Genomic DNA, 18397 nt, shown 5'->3' on the forward strand with positions numbered 1-18397 from the left:
AAGATTATTATTCTTTAGGTAGAAAATTAATAATAAGATAAGAAATAAAACAAAAAAATAATGTTGAGAAAGATATAATGATGTGTACTCCAAAATGCCCTCAAGAGGTTCAATGCAATGGATTCTGTGCATTAAACCTTTCAACCTCTGAATCAATTAGAGAAGGATATTCTAATGTCTCAAGTCTCAATCTGTGCATTAAAGTATGGACACTATCAGGTCTTTGTCTGTGCATTTAAAAATTGCCATTGTAACGGAAACAAGAGGGAAAACTGTGAACGCTAATTAACTAAAACCCATCTCTCTTGCATGAACCCCATTTCCGCAGCTTCTTATTCTTCTTATTTCTTGACAAGCAACAGCCAGTGACGAATATTAATTTATTTCTCTTTCGATCATATTTTGATTTAAGACTAAGAGAATTTCGGTTTTTTCTAAATTTACTTTGGGAGCAGAAGGAGATGGAGGACATAGAAGCACAAATGACTGAGAAAAAAGAACGTGAAGCAGCAACTATTTTGAAGAAAGCCAATAGTCCAGTCACTTTGAAGGTCTTTTCTTTTCTTTTTTTTCATTGAATTTATTTACTGGGATTTTCTTATTATATGTGAATATGAGCATATAATTTAACTTTTTATTTATTAATCACTTAAAAATTTCATAAAATTAAAAGGAATATTTTCTTTCATATTGTAAAATAAGATGCAAGTGTGATATTCATAATAAATTTTATGAAAATTTATAAAATTCATTTATGCCAAACAAATAACTTTTGCTTATTCAAGTTTTCTCCATATATGCATAAGAATTAGTTAAATAAATGTGAAAATTTTTTTCTGAAAGAAAAAGTGGACATTTAACCAGTCCATTTTGTATATAAACATAGAGTTTTTAATTTTTTTAGATCATTAATTAATTTTTGTTATTTATTATTTTGACAGTTTGAAGATGTCGTCTACAAAGTTGAACCTACCAAAAAAGGATTATGTCAAAAGGGCATAATTAAAAAGGAAGAGAAAGTTATTTTAAAGGGAATCACAGGTTTTGTTCTACCAGGTGAAATGTTAGCCATGTTAGGTCCATCAGGTTGTGGCAAAACGACACTATTAACAGCTTTAGGAGGGAAACTAATAGATGGAAAACTTGAAGGAACTATAACTTACAATGGCAAGCCCTTTTCTAATGTTATGAAAAGAAATTCTGGTTTTGTTACTCAACATGATATTCTCTATCCTCACTTGACTGTGACTGAAACCCTAGTTTTCACTGCCTTTCTTAGATTACCTAATAGTTTAACAAAAGAAGAGAAAATTATGCATGCAGAAGCTGTTATTACTCAACTAGGTTTAGTTAAGTGCAAGAATACTATAATAGGTGGGCCATTCTTGAGAGGAGTTTCAGGGGGTGAAAGGAAAAGGGTTAGTATAGGTCAAGAACTGCTAGTGAATCCTAGTTTGCTTTTCTTGGATGAACCAACTTCTGGTCTTGATTCTACAACTGCTCAAAGAATTGTGTCTTCTGTTTGGGAACTAGCAAAAGGAGGAAGAACAGTTGTGATGACAATACACCAGCCTTCAAGTAGGCTTTTTTACATGTTTGACAAGATTTTGTTGCTGTCTGAAGGAAATTCTTTGTATTTTGGGAATGGATCAAAAGCTATGGATTATTTTCATAGTATTGGTTATGCTCCTTCAGTTACTATGAATCCTTCAGAGTTTCTTTTGGATCTTGCAAATGGCAAGTGATGTACATAGGTTGCTTTATTTCTTTCTCTCTTTCTTTTCCAATTTTTTTTTTAGGATTAAATTCAGTCTCAAATGTTTAATCTAATTCATTAGTTAAATTTGCTTACCTTAAATTGACTAGAATGGACATGGTAACAACTGATTTATATAGCCTACCCCAACTCATTTAAGACAGACACTTATGGTTCTACAAAATTCGATATTTAATATTTATTTTCTCATGTTCATGTGATATAGGATTAGCATCACAGAGTGATGCAGGCAACGCCCAGGCCAAGGTCAAGCAGACTCTAGTTTCTGCTTATAAGAACAATCTTGCAAACAAATTGAAGGCAGAGATTGAAGCTGCTGATAATCGTCACCTTCAAGATGGATTAACTAATAAGCAGTATTCAGAGTGGCCTATAACTTGGTGGCAACAGTTTCAAATCCTGTTTAGAAGAGGAATTAAAGAAAGGAAGCATAAGTCTTTTTCAGGCCGCAGGATAGTGCAGGTTTTAGTAATGTCCTTGCTTTCTGGTTTACTATGGTGGCAATCTGATACTTCTCACTTGCAAGATCAGGTAATGACAATTAAGATTTGTTTATCACTGCTGTTAGACTACTTAACTTTTAACAAACTATTTTTGAACCCTGTAGAGCTAAACAAACTCTAATTTTGTTTCTTCTCTAATATGAGTTAATTTTCTTTGAGAAGGCCTAATGTTTAAGGTCATGATATGCAGATAGGGCTCCTCTTCTTTTGCACTGGATTCTGGGGTTTCATCCCTTTATATCAAGCAATCTTCACCTTTCCTACAGAACGAAGGATGCTAGCGAAAGAACGATCTTCAGGCACGTATAGACTATCATCATATTTCATATCAAGAATGGCCGGTGATCTTCCAATGGAGCTACTCCTTCCAACAATATTTGTCACCATAACCTATTGGATGGCAGGGCTAAAACCCACACCACAAAATTTCTTGCACACCTTATTTGTTCTCTTGTTTAACGTCTTATTATGGCAAAGCCTAGGCCTTGCTCTTGGTGCTCTGATAATGAACCAAAAATCAGCTACTATACTAGGTTCAATCATTAATCTATCCTTTCAATTAGCTGGAGGATATTTTATTAGACAAGTTCCTTTTTTTATTGCATGGATTAAGTACATTTCTATTAGCCGATACACATACAAGCTATTGTTGGGATCTCAGTACAAGCCTAGTGAGACTTACCCATGTGGAGATGGTGTTTGTTCAATTAGAAACTATCCTTCAATAAAGATAGTGGGGCTTGATGGGCAGCTTCTCTCTGCTTTTGCTTTGGGGATTATGTTTTTGGGTTATAGGCTCATTGCTTATCTTGCTCTTATGAGGATTGGAGCGACTAGAAAGTAGAGAAGAAGTGCCATTTATTATATTTGTACAATGTTAATTGAATTATAGAATCCTATTAAATATTCTAAATATTTTTTTTATTCGAATTTTGCTGGGTTTAGAATAATATTTAAATAAAATTTTTGATAATAATACTACTCCAAATTTTAAATTTCTGATTATTTAAATAAAATTATTCTAAATATATAATCCACATCGGCTAATTCAACTCCCAGTTGATTTCATAGAATTACTTAATTTTTCCATTACATGACCAGTCAGGTTCAGACTTGCAAATAATTAGTTGTCCAACCAAAAACAATTAATTAACGTAAGTGAATTTAGTCGAGCACTAATGTCAAGTTCAGACCAAATCAAACCCAAAAACACTTCTGTGGCCGTAATTTCGCCGGAATCAATGACGGAAAGAGAAAATGGATTATTGAGCTTCGATTTAGCCAAACGACCGAGCTTCTGTCATCAGTCGGACCAGCGTAGCGAGGAAAGTTGCCTGATGTGGTTGTTTCGCCGGACACCGCAGCGCGTGGCGACGGAAGCGGTGGTTTCTGGTGGCTGGCGTATGTTGAGTTCCAGCTGTTCTGTTCGACTTTGTCAGTTTTATGAAACATGTTCTGAATATGTATTTCACTTCGGTAAGTCCTCATCTGGCTTATTCATTCAATGAATGTTAATTATGGAAGTATTTCTGTTTAATCTTGTTAAATAATTTTAAATATATATACTTTTTCTTTTCCATCTGTTGTACGCTATTGGAGTAAGGGATTATGTGATAAAGTTTTAGTTGCTTGTGTTGATGAGGTGATGCTCATGGAGCATCATCTATTATCAGATATGTTGGAATACTATTTGACATTTGATAAAATTTGAAATTTTAGTCTTTCTGTAGTCTTTAGGTCAATCTAATCTTTGTATTATATGAAAAAGGAAATGGAGGATATGTTCTTTGTAATAAGTGACATCTTGTCCATGAGAATGCATGTATTATTGTGTGAATGTGTACATATAATGAATTCGTAAAAGCTAATAGTATTTTTTGAAAAAGGATATATTGATTTATATAATGAAGAGGCACATTTACAAGTGGACTATTCATTAAGCTTTATTATCTTGAGATGGCAATAATAAAGATATGTTTAAGAATTCCGGGGAAGTACAGGGGATGTTCTTTGCTCTGAATAGCCATGAGTTTAACCAGGATATGCTCCCTAGAGAGGGGTAGCGTGGATGTTCTCCCCTGTTGATGGATGGAAGGATAAGCTCGCTATTGAGAGATGTGAGGATATTGCTGGACGTAAAGATGCTGTCTTCATAGGAAGATGCAAAGATAACTGCTTCCAGTGGAGGATGTGAGGGTATGTGCTCTTGGATAGTAAGGTGAAATTACATTTTAAAGTTTTTTATTCTAGCAAGGTGCAAGAAATAACTTCTGGAGCTCTGTTTTACTACTAGTTGAATTAATGATTTTTTTTTTATTTATTAATTGGTGTATCAATTTATTTGATTAGTGTGAGATACAACTTATGGATAATATGAAGAAAGGATGCATTTACAGTAGCTTACAGAAAAATAAAAATAAAAAGATTTATAAATTATGATGTTAGAATAAGAGGAGGCTTGTTTTATTTTTATTTTTTACCCATATTGTCATCTGTTGCTCCATTTACAAGTAGCTGTATTCATTCTCTATCTCTCTCCCCTTTCTGGTGCTGATTTCCTTTTAATGTGCAGGCTATGTATGTCCACAGTTTCATAGTTGTCTCTTCAACATAAATGGCACCTATTCATACAGAAATGACTATTCATAAAACGAACACAACTATTCATCAACAGACGATACTTTTCTCAGTTTGTCTTTCCCTCATTTTCTTCCTCCAATTCCAAATTCCCAACTTAACATGCAAGCTATTATAACACTTGATGTGAGGGTAGAACGTGCATTGTTGATGTAGTTATTTAGCAGTGGCAGGATTTCAATTAGTTGTAGTTTCTGGTGGTTCTGTAACAAGATTCAGTAAGTCTAAATAGTGAAATTTGAGGAGAAGTCCACCCAGGGAGGAGTTGGGTGTGACAGTATCTGTTCTTATATACACATACTTCTGCATTTTGATGGTTCAAATTTAAGGATAGCTGCCCATTAATATATTGGTCTAGTATTTAAGTAGTTAAAGCTGAAGTGCCCTAAAAAGGTCATAGAGTTCCTACTAATGTTGGGGCATTATTCTAGTTATTTCTGATTGTTTATTGATTCGTTTGCTTACTTGCCTTGTGGTAACATACTTTAATAACATGCAGTAAAATACAACAAATGATTTCTGCCATGTTGTGCTAACAATAAAAGAAAGTTGACTTTGTCTCTTTAATGTTTTGGATCCTCTTAGGTGTTTGATTTACTTTTAATTCCAAATGCACCCTCACTAGTGGCTTTAAGACAACAATTTGATATTATTGATACAATAGTACAAAACATTACCAATAAATTTTAATGAGATTACCGCATTTTTCTTTTCAATTAATTTTTGCCACTCTTAATTGATTTTCTTGCACTTCTTATTAATGAGTTGGATAGTTTTGCGACTTTTGTCAATATATGGATATTTAACCAATTTTGGATACTTTCAAGTGTCTGATTTACTTTCAATTCCAAATGCATGCTCACTAGTTGCTGTAAGGCAACCTTTCGACCTCATTGTGCACTTTTTACAAGTGGTACTTGTAAAATCAATGAGAGTGCCACATTTCCTCTTCAGTTAATGTATTACACTTTTTAGGTTTTTTTGCACTTTATTATTAATCAATAAAAAAGGTTCAATGAATTTGTTCATACATTTCAATCTAAATTTGTTCGAAAGAATCATAAAGAAACAAGAGAAAAAGGGAGACTGTAAAGTGAGAGGTTTTGATCAGTAAGAAATATTTTAGTCTCTGAAAGAGAAGTTCAGTTCTTTTTTTTCTAAAGCATAAAGAGATGGAGGACATAGAAGCAGAATCTATTAAGAAGGAAGAACATGAAGCTGTAGCATCCATCTTCCAGAAAGCCAATCGTCCTGTTACTTTGAAGGTATAAATTAATTATTTTTTCTTTTTCTGTTCTTTTTTTTTTTTTTTTTTTTTAATTTTAGTATCAAATGGAAAGAGACATAGAGAAGTAAACCACTAATGAATTCAAAGGCACTAGGAATTCATCATTTGAAGGTAGAACTCTAATTTCCATTCTTGCTTAATAGCTTATAAAATTGTGTAATTAAAAAAAAAAAAAAAGGCTTACAAAATTATGTTTTATATTCTAAGATGATTTTAATTTGTTAAGTTTTTTTTCCATATATGTACATTTAGTATACTAATTTTTAAACCTTTAGCCATTTTGTATATAATCATAGGTTCCCAATTTTGTTCTAGCTAGGCTTTAATTATATCCTTTAATTAACCAGCTATGTTTTCATATATCTATATATATATATATATATATATATATTTTACAGTTTGAGGATGTGGTATACAAGGTTGTGTCCTCTAAACAAAAGTTATGTCAAAAGGGGTTGAAACAAGAAGAAAGAGTGATCTTAAAGGGGATCACAGGCATGGTTCTACCAGGTGAAATGCTTGCCATGTTGGGCCCATCAGGTAGTGGCAAAACTACATTATTGACAGCTTTAGGAGGCAAACTTGGTGGAAAACTTGAAGGAACTATAACGTACAACGGCAAGCCCTTCTCTAATGCTATTAAACGTAGTATTGGTTTTGTTACTCAAGATGATGCTCTTTACCCCAACTTGACGGTGACTGAAACATTAGTATTCACTGCCCTCCTTAGGTTGCCTAATAGTTTAACCAAAGAAGAGAAAGTCATGCATGCAGAGGCTGTTATCACTCAACTTGGTTTAGTTAAGTGCAAGAATAACATAATTGGAGGTCCATTCTTGAGAGGGGTTTCAGGGGGTGAGCGGAAGAGGGTTAGTATAGGTCAAGAACTACTTATAAACCCTAGCTTGCTTTTCTTGGATGAACCAACTTCAGGTCTTGATTCCACTACAGCTCAAAGGATTGTGTCTGCAGTTTGGGACCACGCGAAAGGAGGAAGAGTGATTGTGATGACTATACATCAGCCTTCAAGTAAGCTGTTTTACATGTTTGATAAGGTTTTATTGCTATCCGAAGGAAACCCTTTGTACTTTGGGAGAGGATCAGAAGTTATGGATTACTTTTCTACCATTGGCTATACTCCTTCAGTTGCAATGAATCCTTCAGAGTTTCTTTTGGATCTGGCAAATGGTATGTGCATTATTAGTTTTTTAAATTACTCCATGCTAAAGTCCTCGTTTCGAGTGTTGACTTGCAGCTGAGTGGACCTAAATGACCAGGTCTTACTGCCAATCACTGAAAAACATTCCCTCCAGAGAAACAATTATGAAACCACTGTTGATATTTCTTTTCATTTTTCACCTTGTTTTGCCAAAGAAACTGCTAATATTGTTTCCTTTTTTTTTTCTTTAACTCAACTTAAGTTTGATTGGCCTAATGTTCTTTTTTCTAAATTTATACAAGATACAACAATCAGATGTTATATTTGTTTGCTCACGTGTTGTAGGTTTAGCATCATATAGTGATTCTCACAACAACCAAGCCAAGGTCAAGAAGATTCTACTTTGTGCCTATAAGAGCAATCTGGCCGACAAATTGAAGGCAGAGGTTGAAGCAATTGAGGATCATCGTCTTCAAGATGGAATGAATGAGAAGCAGTCTTCACAATGGCCTACAACTTGGTGGCAACAGTTCACAATCTTGCTTAGAAGAGGAATAAAAGAAAGGAGGCATGAGTCCTTTTCTGGACTAAGGATTTGCCAAGTCTTAATGGTAGCCCTCCTTGTAGGTTTAATATGGTGGCAAACTGATATTTCTCACTTGCAAGATCAGGTAAAATGACACTTAATCTCAGTCCCACAAATGTAAACCGGTACACCCAAAAAAAATAAAAAAAAATAAAAAACTTCCAACAGTAGGAGAGGGTCAACCAGTTACATAAAAGAAAAACTTGGTATTAGCAAGAACTTCCACAAATATTTGGTGGCACTATCAACATGCTATTATAAATATGCACCTGCTATTAATCTTTATCTTAGCATCAAGCATTAAATAGTTTTGAAACTTCCTTTGGAAGGCCTCATGTTTAAGGTCTTATATGCAGATTGGTCTCCTCTTCTTTATCTCTGGATTCTGGGCTTTTGTTCCTCTAAATCAAGCAACATTCACCTTCCCCAAAGAACGGAAGATGCTCACAAAAGAACTATCTTCAGGCACATATAGGCCATCATCGTATTTCATGTCAAGAATGATTAGTGATCTTCCAATGGAGCTTGCCCTTCCAACAGTATTTGTTACCATAACATACTGGATGGGAGGGCTTAAACCCGCACCAAAAAATTTTTTGCCCTCCCTATTTGTTATTTTATTCAATGTTCTAGTATCACAAGGCATGGGTCTTGCTCTTGGTGCGACGATAATGGATCAAAAATCTGCTGCCGTACTCGGACAGGTGATAATGCTATCCTTCCAACTATCTGCAGGATTCTTCATTCAACATGTCCCTTCCTTCATTGGATGGATTAAATACTTCTCCATTTGCTTCAACGCATTAAAGCTGTTGTTGGGATCTCAGTACAAGCCTAGTGACACATACCCTTGCGGTGAAGGTGTTTGTTCAGTTGGTGATTTTCATATGATAAAGACAGCGGGTCTTGATGGGCAAGTTCAATCTGCTATTACTTTAGCTGTTCTGCTTGTGGGTTTTAGGCTTCTTGCTTATCTTGCAATTATTAGGATTGGAAGGATTAGAAAATAGAAATTTATTAACCATAATAAAGGGCATCCTCTCTTGAATCGTTCTGAGTTACGTCTCACGTATTAGTTTCATGTGTACCAAGGAAGTGAATACTTCCTTGCTTGTTTGTATGAGAAAAAGTTTGGATATACATTAATAGTGTTTAAATTTCTACGTTTTATAATTTGCATCTGTCAAAATTTAAATTCATATGATTTTGAAGTTAATTTTTCGATTTTTGCTATTTTGGTATTTAGATATGGATTGTTTGTTGTATGCTTTTATATTTGATTTTGTCAATTTACCCCTCTTTTTTGCAAGTTTCCTTTATATATGTGGTATAATTACTCATTGACCCCCCTATTTTTTGTTATTAACCCCTTTACATTAAAAAAAATTAAGAGATTTGGGTAAAGAGGGAAAAATATTGGCTTCGGAAATAAAATTTCTAGACCCGCAGTTGATTATAGATTATCGAACTAGTTCAATCCAACCACTAAAATTGATTACCTAAGATCAAGATTTGTGTTTTATGTACTTTCATTATCATTTGCATGGTCGCTAGTAGCTATATGATGCACATTTAGCAAAATGGTATTCCTTTTGTTATGACTTTTGGTCGATTTGCAGACTATCAAACAATTAATATATACAATTGAATGCAATAAAAAATAGATACTGCCGAGAAAAATAAACGAGACGAAAGTATTAGCTGAATTTATTGGCATCTTTGGTTTAGGTATATGATTCAGTATGTGAATTTATATTGTTGGTTTGTTTCTTCGACAGACCTCTGACCATAATCTTTTTCAGGCAATTGATGAAGCTGAAGATGAGTGGAGCCAGCACAATGCAAAGAAGCTAATCGATACTAGTGAAAGGCGGCTGCGTAGTTCAATTCCCAAGGACTTCCCTTACTTCCATGTTGAGTTTGGTCTAGCTTTGGGCTTGATGTGATAAGTGGCATGCTATTGCTACCAGACGTGTGTTGACGATGAGCGGCAGTTTAGTACTAGCTTTGGGCTTGATGTGATAAGAGGCATGCTATTGCTACCAGACGTGTGTTGTCGCCGTAGGCATGAAACTGTGGAGGCACAAGAGCAGTCTGTTGCACATTTTGTACGTGAATGGGATCCTTTTGACTGGACGAAACAATTGACTAGATCTTCTTGAAATTTATAATAGAATTTTTCTCTCTTAGTTCTTACTTTGTGTTATACATCTCTTTGTATAAATTTTGATATATCTTATGCCAAAGATATATATGCCTAGCTTTTTATATTGTAACTAGCACTCTCAACAACAGTGAAACCTTCTGATGGCTCAAAATCCTCAAACCATCAGATTACTTGATTTAGTGTAAATGATCTCATTAAAAATGGTGTTATTAGTTTCTTTGTTGTGAATTTTTTTCTATTTCTATGAATAATTTAGGACTCAGAGGCTTGGTTGTTGTTGTTGTGGTTCTGTTTCTATGAATAGAATAGTAATTTGTGTTGTGCCTCTGGAACTCAGAAGCTATATTTTTCTGCACAGTTTATAGGAAATCTTTTGGATGGAAGAATTTTAAGTCATGCACTACTGATATAAAAAATATTAAACATTATTCTGTGGCTAACTTAATTAGTGTCCACAGTGAGTTTGAGATCATATATCATTGTTTTCACTAATTCAGTTTCAATTATACTCACTGCATTTCAATCCGGCCTTGAATCGATCGCTGAATTATGGGTGGTTGGCAGTATTTTTTTTCTTTCGATTTTAATTGTCTAGTGTCTGAAATTTATTGTTCCGACTAATTCGGATTTGTGCCAGACAGGCCGATAAAAGAGGCAAACATTCCGAATATTTAAAGAAACTCCGTATTCAAGGCTTAAATTCAAAACCTTTGTTAATTTCTATCTTAATGGGTGCAATAGTTTTAACATGTGAAATTTTATGTTGCTATTAAATATATATTTATAGTGGCTGAATTTGTTATATTTATATTGGTTTTGTATGTGAATTTTAAAAATTTTTGAAAAATTTTTACATCATTGAATTTGGAATCACTTTTTTTTCCAAACAAAATATTTATATCTATATATTTATATTTATATTGTCACCGCTGAATCATAAAGAATTCAATTCATATGTAGAAACATATAAATAATTAAATAGTAAAAGAAATATATTTTAAAAAATTATTCTACTTTGACTTGCCAATAATGTAAAATGTGTCATCAGTAAATATATTTTAAACAAATACTATAAATTAATTAAATATGGAATAGAGGAAAAAAATACACGAAGTATATTGTATTCTTTTTATTTTAATTAATAATTTTGAGATCATAAATATGTACTAATTTGAACATTTTAAAATTAAATTGTTAATTGATTTATTACATATAAAATTCATGTATTTCTCATGTTAAATAGATTAAAAACTTATACTACATGTTTTGTGAATTTACTGTATGTTGGAAGAAATTATATTTTTATGAATTTTAAAGTTCTATTTAGAAGTACTGAGAAAATTTGATCTATGTGTTTTTAGTATAAAATAAAAAGAAATAAAGTCAATTTTGTGAATTAAGTACTGTGGCTCAAAAAGTTAAATATAACATTTTTAATCTTTCTAACTAAATTTGATAGATCAAAATTAACTTAAATGTCAAATCTAACCTTTTTAATCTTTCCGACGAAGCCAAGTCAAATATTGATCTTTACTCCGTAAACTATATCCTTTTTATTAAAAAATGATTAAAGTATATTACTTCTTAAATTGTGATAATCACATTTCTTTATTTTTCTAATTGATTAAATAGGAAACAATTATCTTTTATTATTATTATTATTATTATTTCTTCGATGTAGAACGGAAATAGACGGCTCCACTGACTGACTGCTTGCCTGCACGAAAGAGACCTTACTGCCCCTCGATCATCATCACATAGCAGGCCTTAATTAATTTCTGTTAGATATTTAATGTTATTTTTAATTGGTAAAATGTCTAATATTATGAACAATAAAATGTTTTCAATGATTTATTTGAACAGACCGGATTATTTTATTTCACAGCAGAATTTGTGAATTCTAATACAATAATGCTACTTAACTCAGTTTGCGCTATCTCAAGAGGGGCTTTTTTTAATTTACCATTTATATTTATTTTTTTTAGTTTTCAATTGATTAAATGCTACATAATGTAAATACGTAATTATCATTTATCACATGGGAGGAATTTCATAATTAAATTTCAAATATAAGTTTTTTACTGATCCTTGAGCAACATTTATTGCACTTAGTTAGTTCCAATGCATATCACTTTTAGTTTCAATGACCATTTATTAAAGAATTAATTATTGACTAAATATTCAATTAATGTTTAATTGGCTTATAAACAAGGAGATTACAAAAGAAAAAGATGTAACATTAAAAATTAAATATACTTTAGATAATATCAGGATTTATACTTTAAAGAATTATATAGTTTTTACCTTAAAGAACTTATATATTCTTAACTACGATTTATACTTATAAAAAATATATATATGTGTTAGCTATGAAACTACAAACAAAATGAAAGTATGATTAATAAAAAAGACCTTTAAGATTATTTATCTTATGGATTTTTATTTAATTAAATTAGAGAAGTAATACGTACATAAATATCTTAATTTCAACTATATTATTCATATATGATTTATTTATTATTTTCTTTAGATAAATTAATAATTTCTCTTCAATTCATATAATATTATAATATATTTATTATAATCCATGAAAATATAGAATATTTTTTAATCGAAAATTTTTTTTATTTAATCTAATTATAATCATAAAAATTTTCTAACTAATTAAATTCGAAACATGGATCAATATATATTATAGTACTACATATGAATTTTAAGAAGTAGTTGATCAATATAGACTATATAGTATAGCGATATTTACTAATTCTATAGAATAAATATATGCATAACATACATAACTATAACACATGGTTTATTTCATAAAATATTAATCTACTAATTGAATCTTAGGAATAAATATTTAGCATATGTACTAATTATGTGAAGCAAAGGTATATATAGTTATGTAATTATAAGAGATGTTTAAACCATAAAATATTAAAATAGTAATTAACTCATAAGGAACAATTATAATTACTACTATTTTATTAAATTTAAAAAATTAAATATACTTACATGGTAACATCTTCAAATTTCAATTTCAAAATTGATTTAACTTAAATCAAAATATGATAATTTTTATGTATCAATACGTATTTTTGTATTTTATAATTAAAGTACAAAATTTCAATTATTTTTATATGAATTAATTAACATATTTTGGACTATAGAAAAATTGTCCATACTTAATTAAAATGCATTTTTTTTAAAAATAAAAGTTATGATAATTTTACTATAATTTTTGGGTTTTTTTATTTCAATTGTTATGAAGTTTTGGAAAAAAAAAATGTCATAGCCCATTGGCTAGAACTTTCAAATTTGTGATCGAATGCAACATAATAAAGATATAGCCAACTTATTTGAACCTTATTTATCAATTTTATAATCATCGAATTTTAAAATTTTATTTTTATTTCTTATTAAAAAAGAGAAATGTTAACTTGTTGAACAACAACCAAGATCAATTGGAGTTGTATAAAATATATAAAAAAATAAAGGAGAGTAGCTCTAGTAAGCTAACTCCGGTCACTCTCTGTCTCTCTAATAATAGTTCAAACTATATATGATAATTGATCGATCATAATGGATAAATAATAAAAAATAATTTTTATGAAAAATATTTATCAATTTGAGATGTGTATGTAAATTGGAGAATTAGAAGAGGATGAATAAGAAGATGATAATGGAGGGATGGTTGTAGAAGACAGAGAAAAAGTGGAATAAATTAAAGGAAAAAGGCCCATTTTGGCCCTTCAACTTATTCCCCAAAATCAATTGACACTTATTTTAACTTTAAAGCCAAATTTTTTAATTAGTTGGCATATTACAGCCAAATAGCTCAGACATTCAGTTGATCAGCGCTCGTATCATCAAAATCCAAAGAGAGTAAGAGAACAAATTCAAAGCTGAATCTCCACACCAACGATTCAGTTACCAAATATTATCGTTGGAAAGGAAAAATAAGCCAATCTACCTCCTTTTGTAATATTAAGTTTGCACATGCAGAGCAATGAAAGAGCGGTGTCTTTCAATTGAGGGAAAAAATTGAATTGGGGAAAAAAAATTTCTTTGATATTTAGAAGCGAAACCGAAATTGGCATGACTCTCTCGTTCTTCTCGATATCGAAGGTAAGTAGTTTCTTTGTAAACTAAAAGTAACTCAGAAACAACATTTTTTTGTTTTTTTGTTAACTGAAGGAACTCAACAAAACTGTTTATTTGTTTATTTGTGGTGTGATTGACATTGTTTCATTGGATTGTTTTATGTCTCATGTGCTTTAGCACATATTTTATGCTTTGATATCGATCTTCCCAGTGATAACTGAACGGTTGTTCCTTGTACTCCATTGCTGGTTTTTTTTATAAAGTCTTTTAAGTTTGTGATATATGTACCCGCTTGTGGGTTACAGTGTAACAAGACTTCTGATAGTATTATACCTCTTATTCTTTAACCTTTGTGTTGGTAGAGGTTGTTACGCTATTTCTTTTATATTGTATGCTTTGATATCGATCTTCTAGTGATAAATGAAGGGTTGTTCTCTATAGTCCTTGTTGGTTTGTTTTGTAAAGTCTTTTAATATTGTCATACATATACCTGCTTGCAGGTAAAAGAGTAACAAGGCTTCAAACCACATATACAGTATCGAGCCACTCTCTTATAATCATACTCTAGATGAGAACCTCCATTATTATGAATGTGGGGTGAGCTTGAATGTCAACCTCTAGAAATCAAGCTTCCTTAATTTCTCATCCTCATTCTCTCATTGATTCAGAATTTCTTTTAGTGTTAGAGGGTTTTAGTTTTTGATAATTTCGGGATTTTGAGAAATAAAGATAAAATTTTAATTGTAATTAGATTAATAGAATGTTTTCATCTTTAATAATCTTTTTTTAAAAAAATATTCTTTGACCGCGTGTGAATCACGTTCTCGTATTAATTGAATGTCTGAGTTATTTAGCTGTAATATGCTAACTAATAGAGAAATTTGGCTTAAAAGTTAAATATGGGTCAATTGATTGTGGAAACCAAGTTGAAGGGCCAAAACAAGCCTTTTTCCTAAATTAAAATGCATTGGACATTAATAAGACATTGAACTTTTAAATACCATTAATTCTTTTATCTATCAAGAGAATATTAATGGAGGACAAAATTGTCCAGTTAACTAATTAATTTTTTATTGAAATATTAAAAAGTTAAAACTACTATTTTGCCCATGTTTGAGCCAGCTCAAGCTGTGCTATATAACATCACCCATTCTAATATTTCTCATGCGCTTTGCTTTTTCCGTTTTTAGAGCATGAAAGAGAACGTTCGAAGCACTCCTGTGAACAAAATCTTAACTTAATTTTTTCTGAGGAAATATCAAATTTTCAGAAATTTAGACTTCTGCAAAGTTAAAAATTATTCCAAATTTGTAGTATCTAGATTTTGGAAGTGTGTGTTCCACGTCGTTTGTTTCATCATAAGTAAATATAATTTAAGTTGTTATATATATTATATTTTTTTTTATTAAGTTATCAATATTATGCTCGGTTTATATTGCTAAAAATCTAAAAGCATTCATAAAAATATAAAAAAATATTTTATAAAATAATTTAAAATAAAAAATTTGAAATTTTCTTAAAGTAAAGATTAGCTTGATTTGACCTATTCATTTTGAATTTATATTATAGATACTATATATTGTAGATAGATAGCTAAAATTAATTAATATATTATAGATACTATATATTATTAATATATTAATTATTTTAGAGCAATGTTTACAATTTTGGTACTTCTCTTTTTTTTTTTTTTTTACACTTTTTCCTAAAATTTAAGCATATAATTACTCATATGGTTTTTTTTTATAATTTTTTTTAATGTGTTATATGATTGGCTAATATAATGTGTTATATCCTAATTTTATATTTTATGTCAAACAATAAATCTTATAAAATATTCCATAATATAACTTTTTTTTGAGAAGAAATCAAATTAGAAATTTTATTAAAAGAAAATTGTATACAAATATGGGATGCAGATCAATATGTTTCTACATTTTTATATATGAAATCTAATAATAAATCACTTATGCAAATGATAAAAAAACACATTTTAATTTGAAGTATCTGATCGAGTTGACAAAGCATAATATTTGTACCATCGGCAATTGCTTGCTCCACTTGGTAGCTATTCATGGCCATTGTTCCACTCTATGGTCTTTCTACAAGTGCGATCTAATTATCTTCAAATTTGTTCCGGAGATCTGCATTTATTTCTGCATAACTATCCAAATAACAAAAAACGCTAGATAAAATCATCAAAATGGTGACAATAATACCTCAGAATTAGATCTGAGAATAAAATTGTAATATATGCGCGACAATAAATCCCAATAATTGGGTGACAATAAATTGATCTGTATACAGATTTGACAATTATTTGCAAAATCCTAAACAAAAAAAAAAGTAAAGAAAAAAAAAAAAAAAAGGGTGACCAACGATGAGAGCTCATTGGTGACCGCCCGTGGAAGAAGAAAAAAGAGCTTTCAGATCTTAGATTCAAGAGAGGAAGAGAGAGCAAATATTCCATAGTATAATTAAAGATATTATATTCTATCATATTTAATGTACTTTACATAGTATAATATAGCCAATCAAAATTAAAATCCCTGAAGATTTTATATTTTTACCATGTTTAATATATATCTGATTTGGTATATAATATAATTTCTTAATATATCTAATTACATATTAGATTTAAATAGATTTTGTTAAAAAGAGATTTAAATAAAAAATCAATTTTTTTCAACCAATAAAATTAAAATCCTTAAAAATATTATATTCTTACCATATTTAATATATACTTTATAGAGTATTCATCAAATACTATTGTCATATTATTGAAACAACCCGTAATTTTATTTTTAAAACTTTAGAATTTTATTAAACCAAAAATCTGAATTTTTGACGGTATGGGCCGTAAACAGTGAACAATTCTAATTTGAGCCCAAAAGTTTCACGAGCTGGGCCCAAGCCCAAATAAAATGTCGAAAAGAAATTTTGATTCGTAAACAATTAAAATTTTTGAGAAATAATACGAAACCTCAAAATTTAACATATTATGAATATATATATAAATTAATTATCCTAAAAACCAAATATTGTTACTATTAATATGTTTATTATTATTATCAAGAAAATAAAGAAAATATTACGGAACTGAACTAAACAGTTAAAATAAATTGAACCAGGCCTGAAAATCAGTTTAATTTGTCGAGGACCACACGAATAATCCAAAAACCGAGTGAAAAACTTGAAAATCAAACGAAATGAGACCAAATCACTAAATCAGACCAAACCGGTTTGAATCGAACCGGAATGGCCTAGAATTTGCTAGAAACCGCCTTTCTTCTTTCTTTTTTCTGTCTCTTCTTCTTCTTTGGTGCGACCTCGCTGCCTCTCCTCTCTGGTTTTCCGACCACCAGAACCAGCGCCTCCTCGCCGCGCATCCTTGCCACGCCGCCGCCTCACTGTAGCACCAGCCTCTCCTCCTCTCTTTCCCTTTTCGTTATGGCGAACGCAGCAACGGCAGGAGACCAGCGCCTCGGCCACCGCTTCCTTTTCGTCGCCTCCTCGTTGCAGCAGCTCCGGTCTCTCTCTCTCTCTATCTCTTTCCTTTCGTCTCTAGCGAACACAACTATTGCAGGGAACCCACGACTTCATTTGATCGGGAAATCGTGTCGCATCTTCAACCCGATTTTCCGACGACTCCATTGCAAGATCGGTCGACTCCAGCTTCTTTTTAGTCGATGGTAAGCCTTGATTCAATCCTTTTGAGTTTATTTCATGAAGTTTTGAATTGAGATTTATGATTGCAGTATTATTAGAATGATTGTGATATGGTAGCAGCCAACCTAGCTATTTGCTCAAAATTTCTGCTTTGATATAAGGCATTTGACATGATAAGTTAAGTTTTTGTTGGTAAATGAGTCAACTAGTATTTATAGTATGGATTTTCATCGAGAAACCTTGATTTTCTTAGGTTGGCAGCAGCCATTTTAGTTTATTTCATGAATTAAATCTGTGATATGAAGCAAATGAAGTTGTAAATTGAGTTCTTGATTGGAATGGGTTAACCATCGTATAATGTGTGAGTTTAACCAAACACTTAAGGTTTCTTTGATAAGTGGCAGCCTTAGCTAGCGGAAATAACGGATTTTTGCTTGAACCATGTTAATGTTGATGGAACGAATGTGCCCTTCATAATTTGTTGTGAGTGTAAAGGTACTAATGACA

General features: G+C 31.1%; 2 protein-coding genes across 4 annotated transcripts; both read left to right on the forward strand.

The window, feature by feature from the left end:
* Window positions 1-341: 341 nt before the first annotated feature.
* LOC105644240 (ABC transporter G family member 9) lies at window positions 342-3210 on the forward strand. The gene is made up of 4 exons (XM_012229524.3): window positions 342-551; window positions 942-1737; window positions 1983-2308; window positions 2471-3210. Exons 1-4 carry the CDS (start codon window positions 462-464, stop codon window positions 3122-3124), a joined length of 1866 nt encoding a protein of 621 aa, XP_012084914.1. The 5' UTR covers window positions 342-461; the 3' UTR covers window positions 3125-3210.
* Window positions 3211-3330: 120 nt separating this feature from the next.
* On the forward strand, window positions 3331-9123 carry LOC105644238 (ABC transporter G family member 9). 3 transcript variants are annotated; one of them, XM_089724096.1, is made up of 4 exons: window positions 3331-6316; window positions 6604-7393; window positions 7710-8035; window positions 8307-9123. In XM_089724096.1, exons 1-4 carry the CDS (start codon window positions 6281-6283, stop codon window positions 8958-8960), a joined length of 1806 nt encoding a protein of 601 aa, XP_089580222.1. In that variant the 5' UTR covers window positions 3331-6280; the 3' UTR covers window positions 8961-9123. The 3 variants fall into 3 exon arrangements, with proteins under 3 accessions (XP_089580222.1, XP_020538936.1, XP_089580221.1); XM_020683277.3 differs by having other exon boundaries at window positions 3331-6182; XM_089724095.1 differs by having other exon boundaries at window positions 3331-6182; window positions 6658-7393.
* The last annotated feature ends 9274 nt before the right edge of the window (window positions 9124-18397 follow it).

This window comes from Jatropha curcas, chromosome 7 (genome assembly GCF_041381405.1).
Source record: "Jatropha curcas cultivar XTBG-Jc1 chromosome 7, XTBG_Jcur_1.0, whole genome shotgun sequence".
NCBI classification, from domain to species: Eukaryota; Viridiplantae; Streptophyta; class Magnoliopsida; order Malpighiales; family Euphorbiaceae; genus Jatropha; species Jatropha curcas.

Coding starts and splice junctions, on each gene's coding strand:
- LOC105644240 (XM_012229524.3), top strand. CDS start 462: ATGGAGGACATAGAAGCACAAATGACTGAGAAAAAAGAACGTGAAGCA. Junction 552..941: donor ATAGTCCAGTCACTTTGAAG/GTCTTTTCTTTT, acceptor TTATTTTGACAG/TTTGAAGATGTCGTCTACAA. Junction 1,738..1,982: donor TCTTTTGGATCTTGCAAATG/GCAAGTGATGTA, acceptor CATGTGATATAG/GATTAGCATCACAGAGTGAT.
- LOC105644238 (XM_020683277.3), top strand. CDS start 6,090: ATGGAGGACATAGAAGCAGAATCTATTAAGAAGGAAGAACATGAAGCT. Junction 6,183..6,603: donor ATCGTCCTGTTACTTTGAAG/GTATAAATTAAT, acceptor TATATTTTACAG/TTTGAGGATGTGGTATACAA. Junction 7,394..7,709: donor TCTTTTGGATCTGGCAAATG/GTATGTGCATTA, acceptor CACGTGTTGTAG/GTTTAGCATCATATAGTGAT.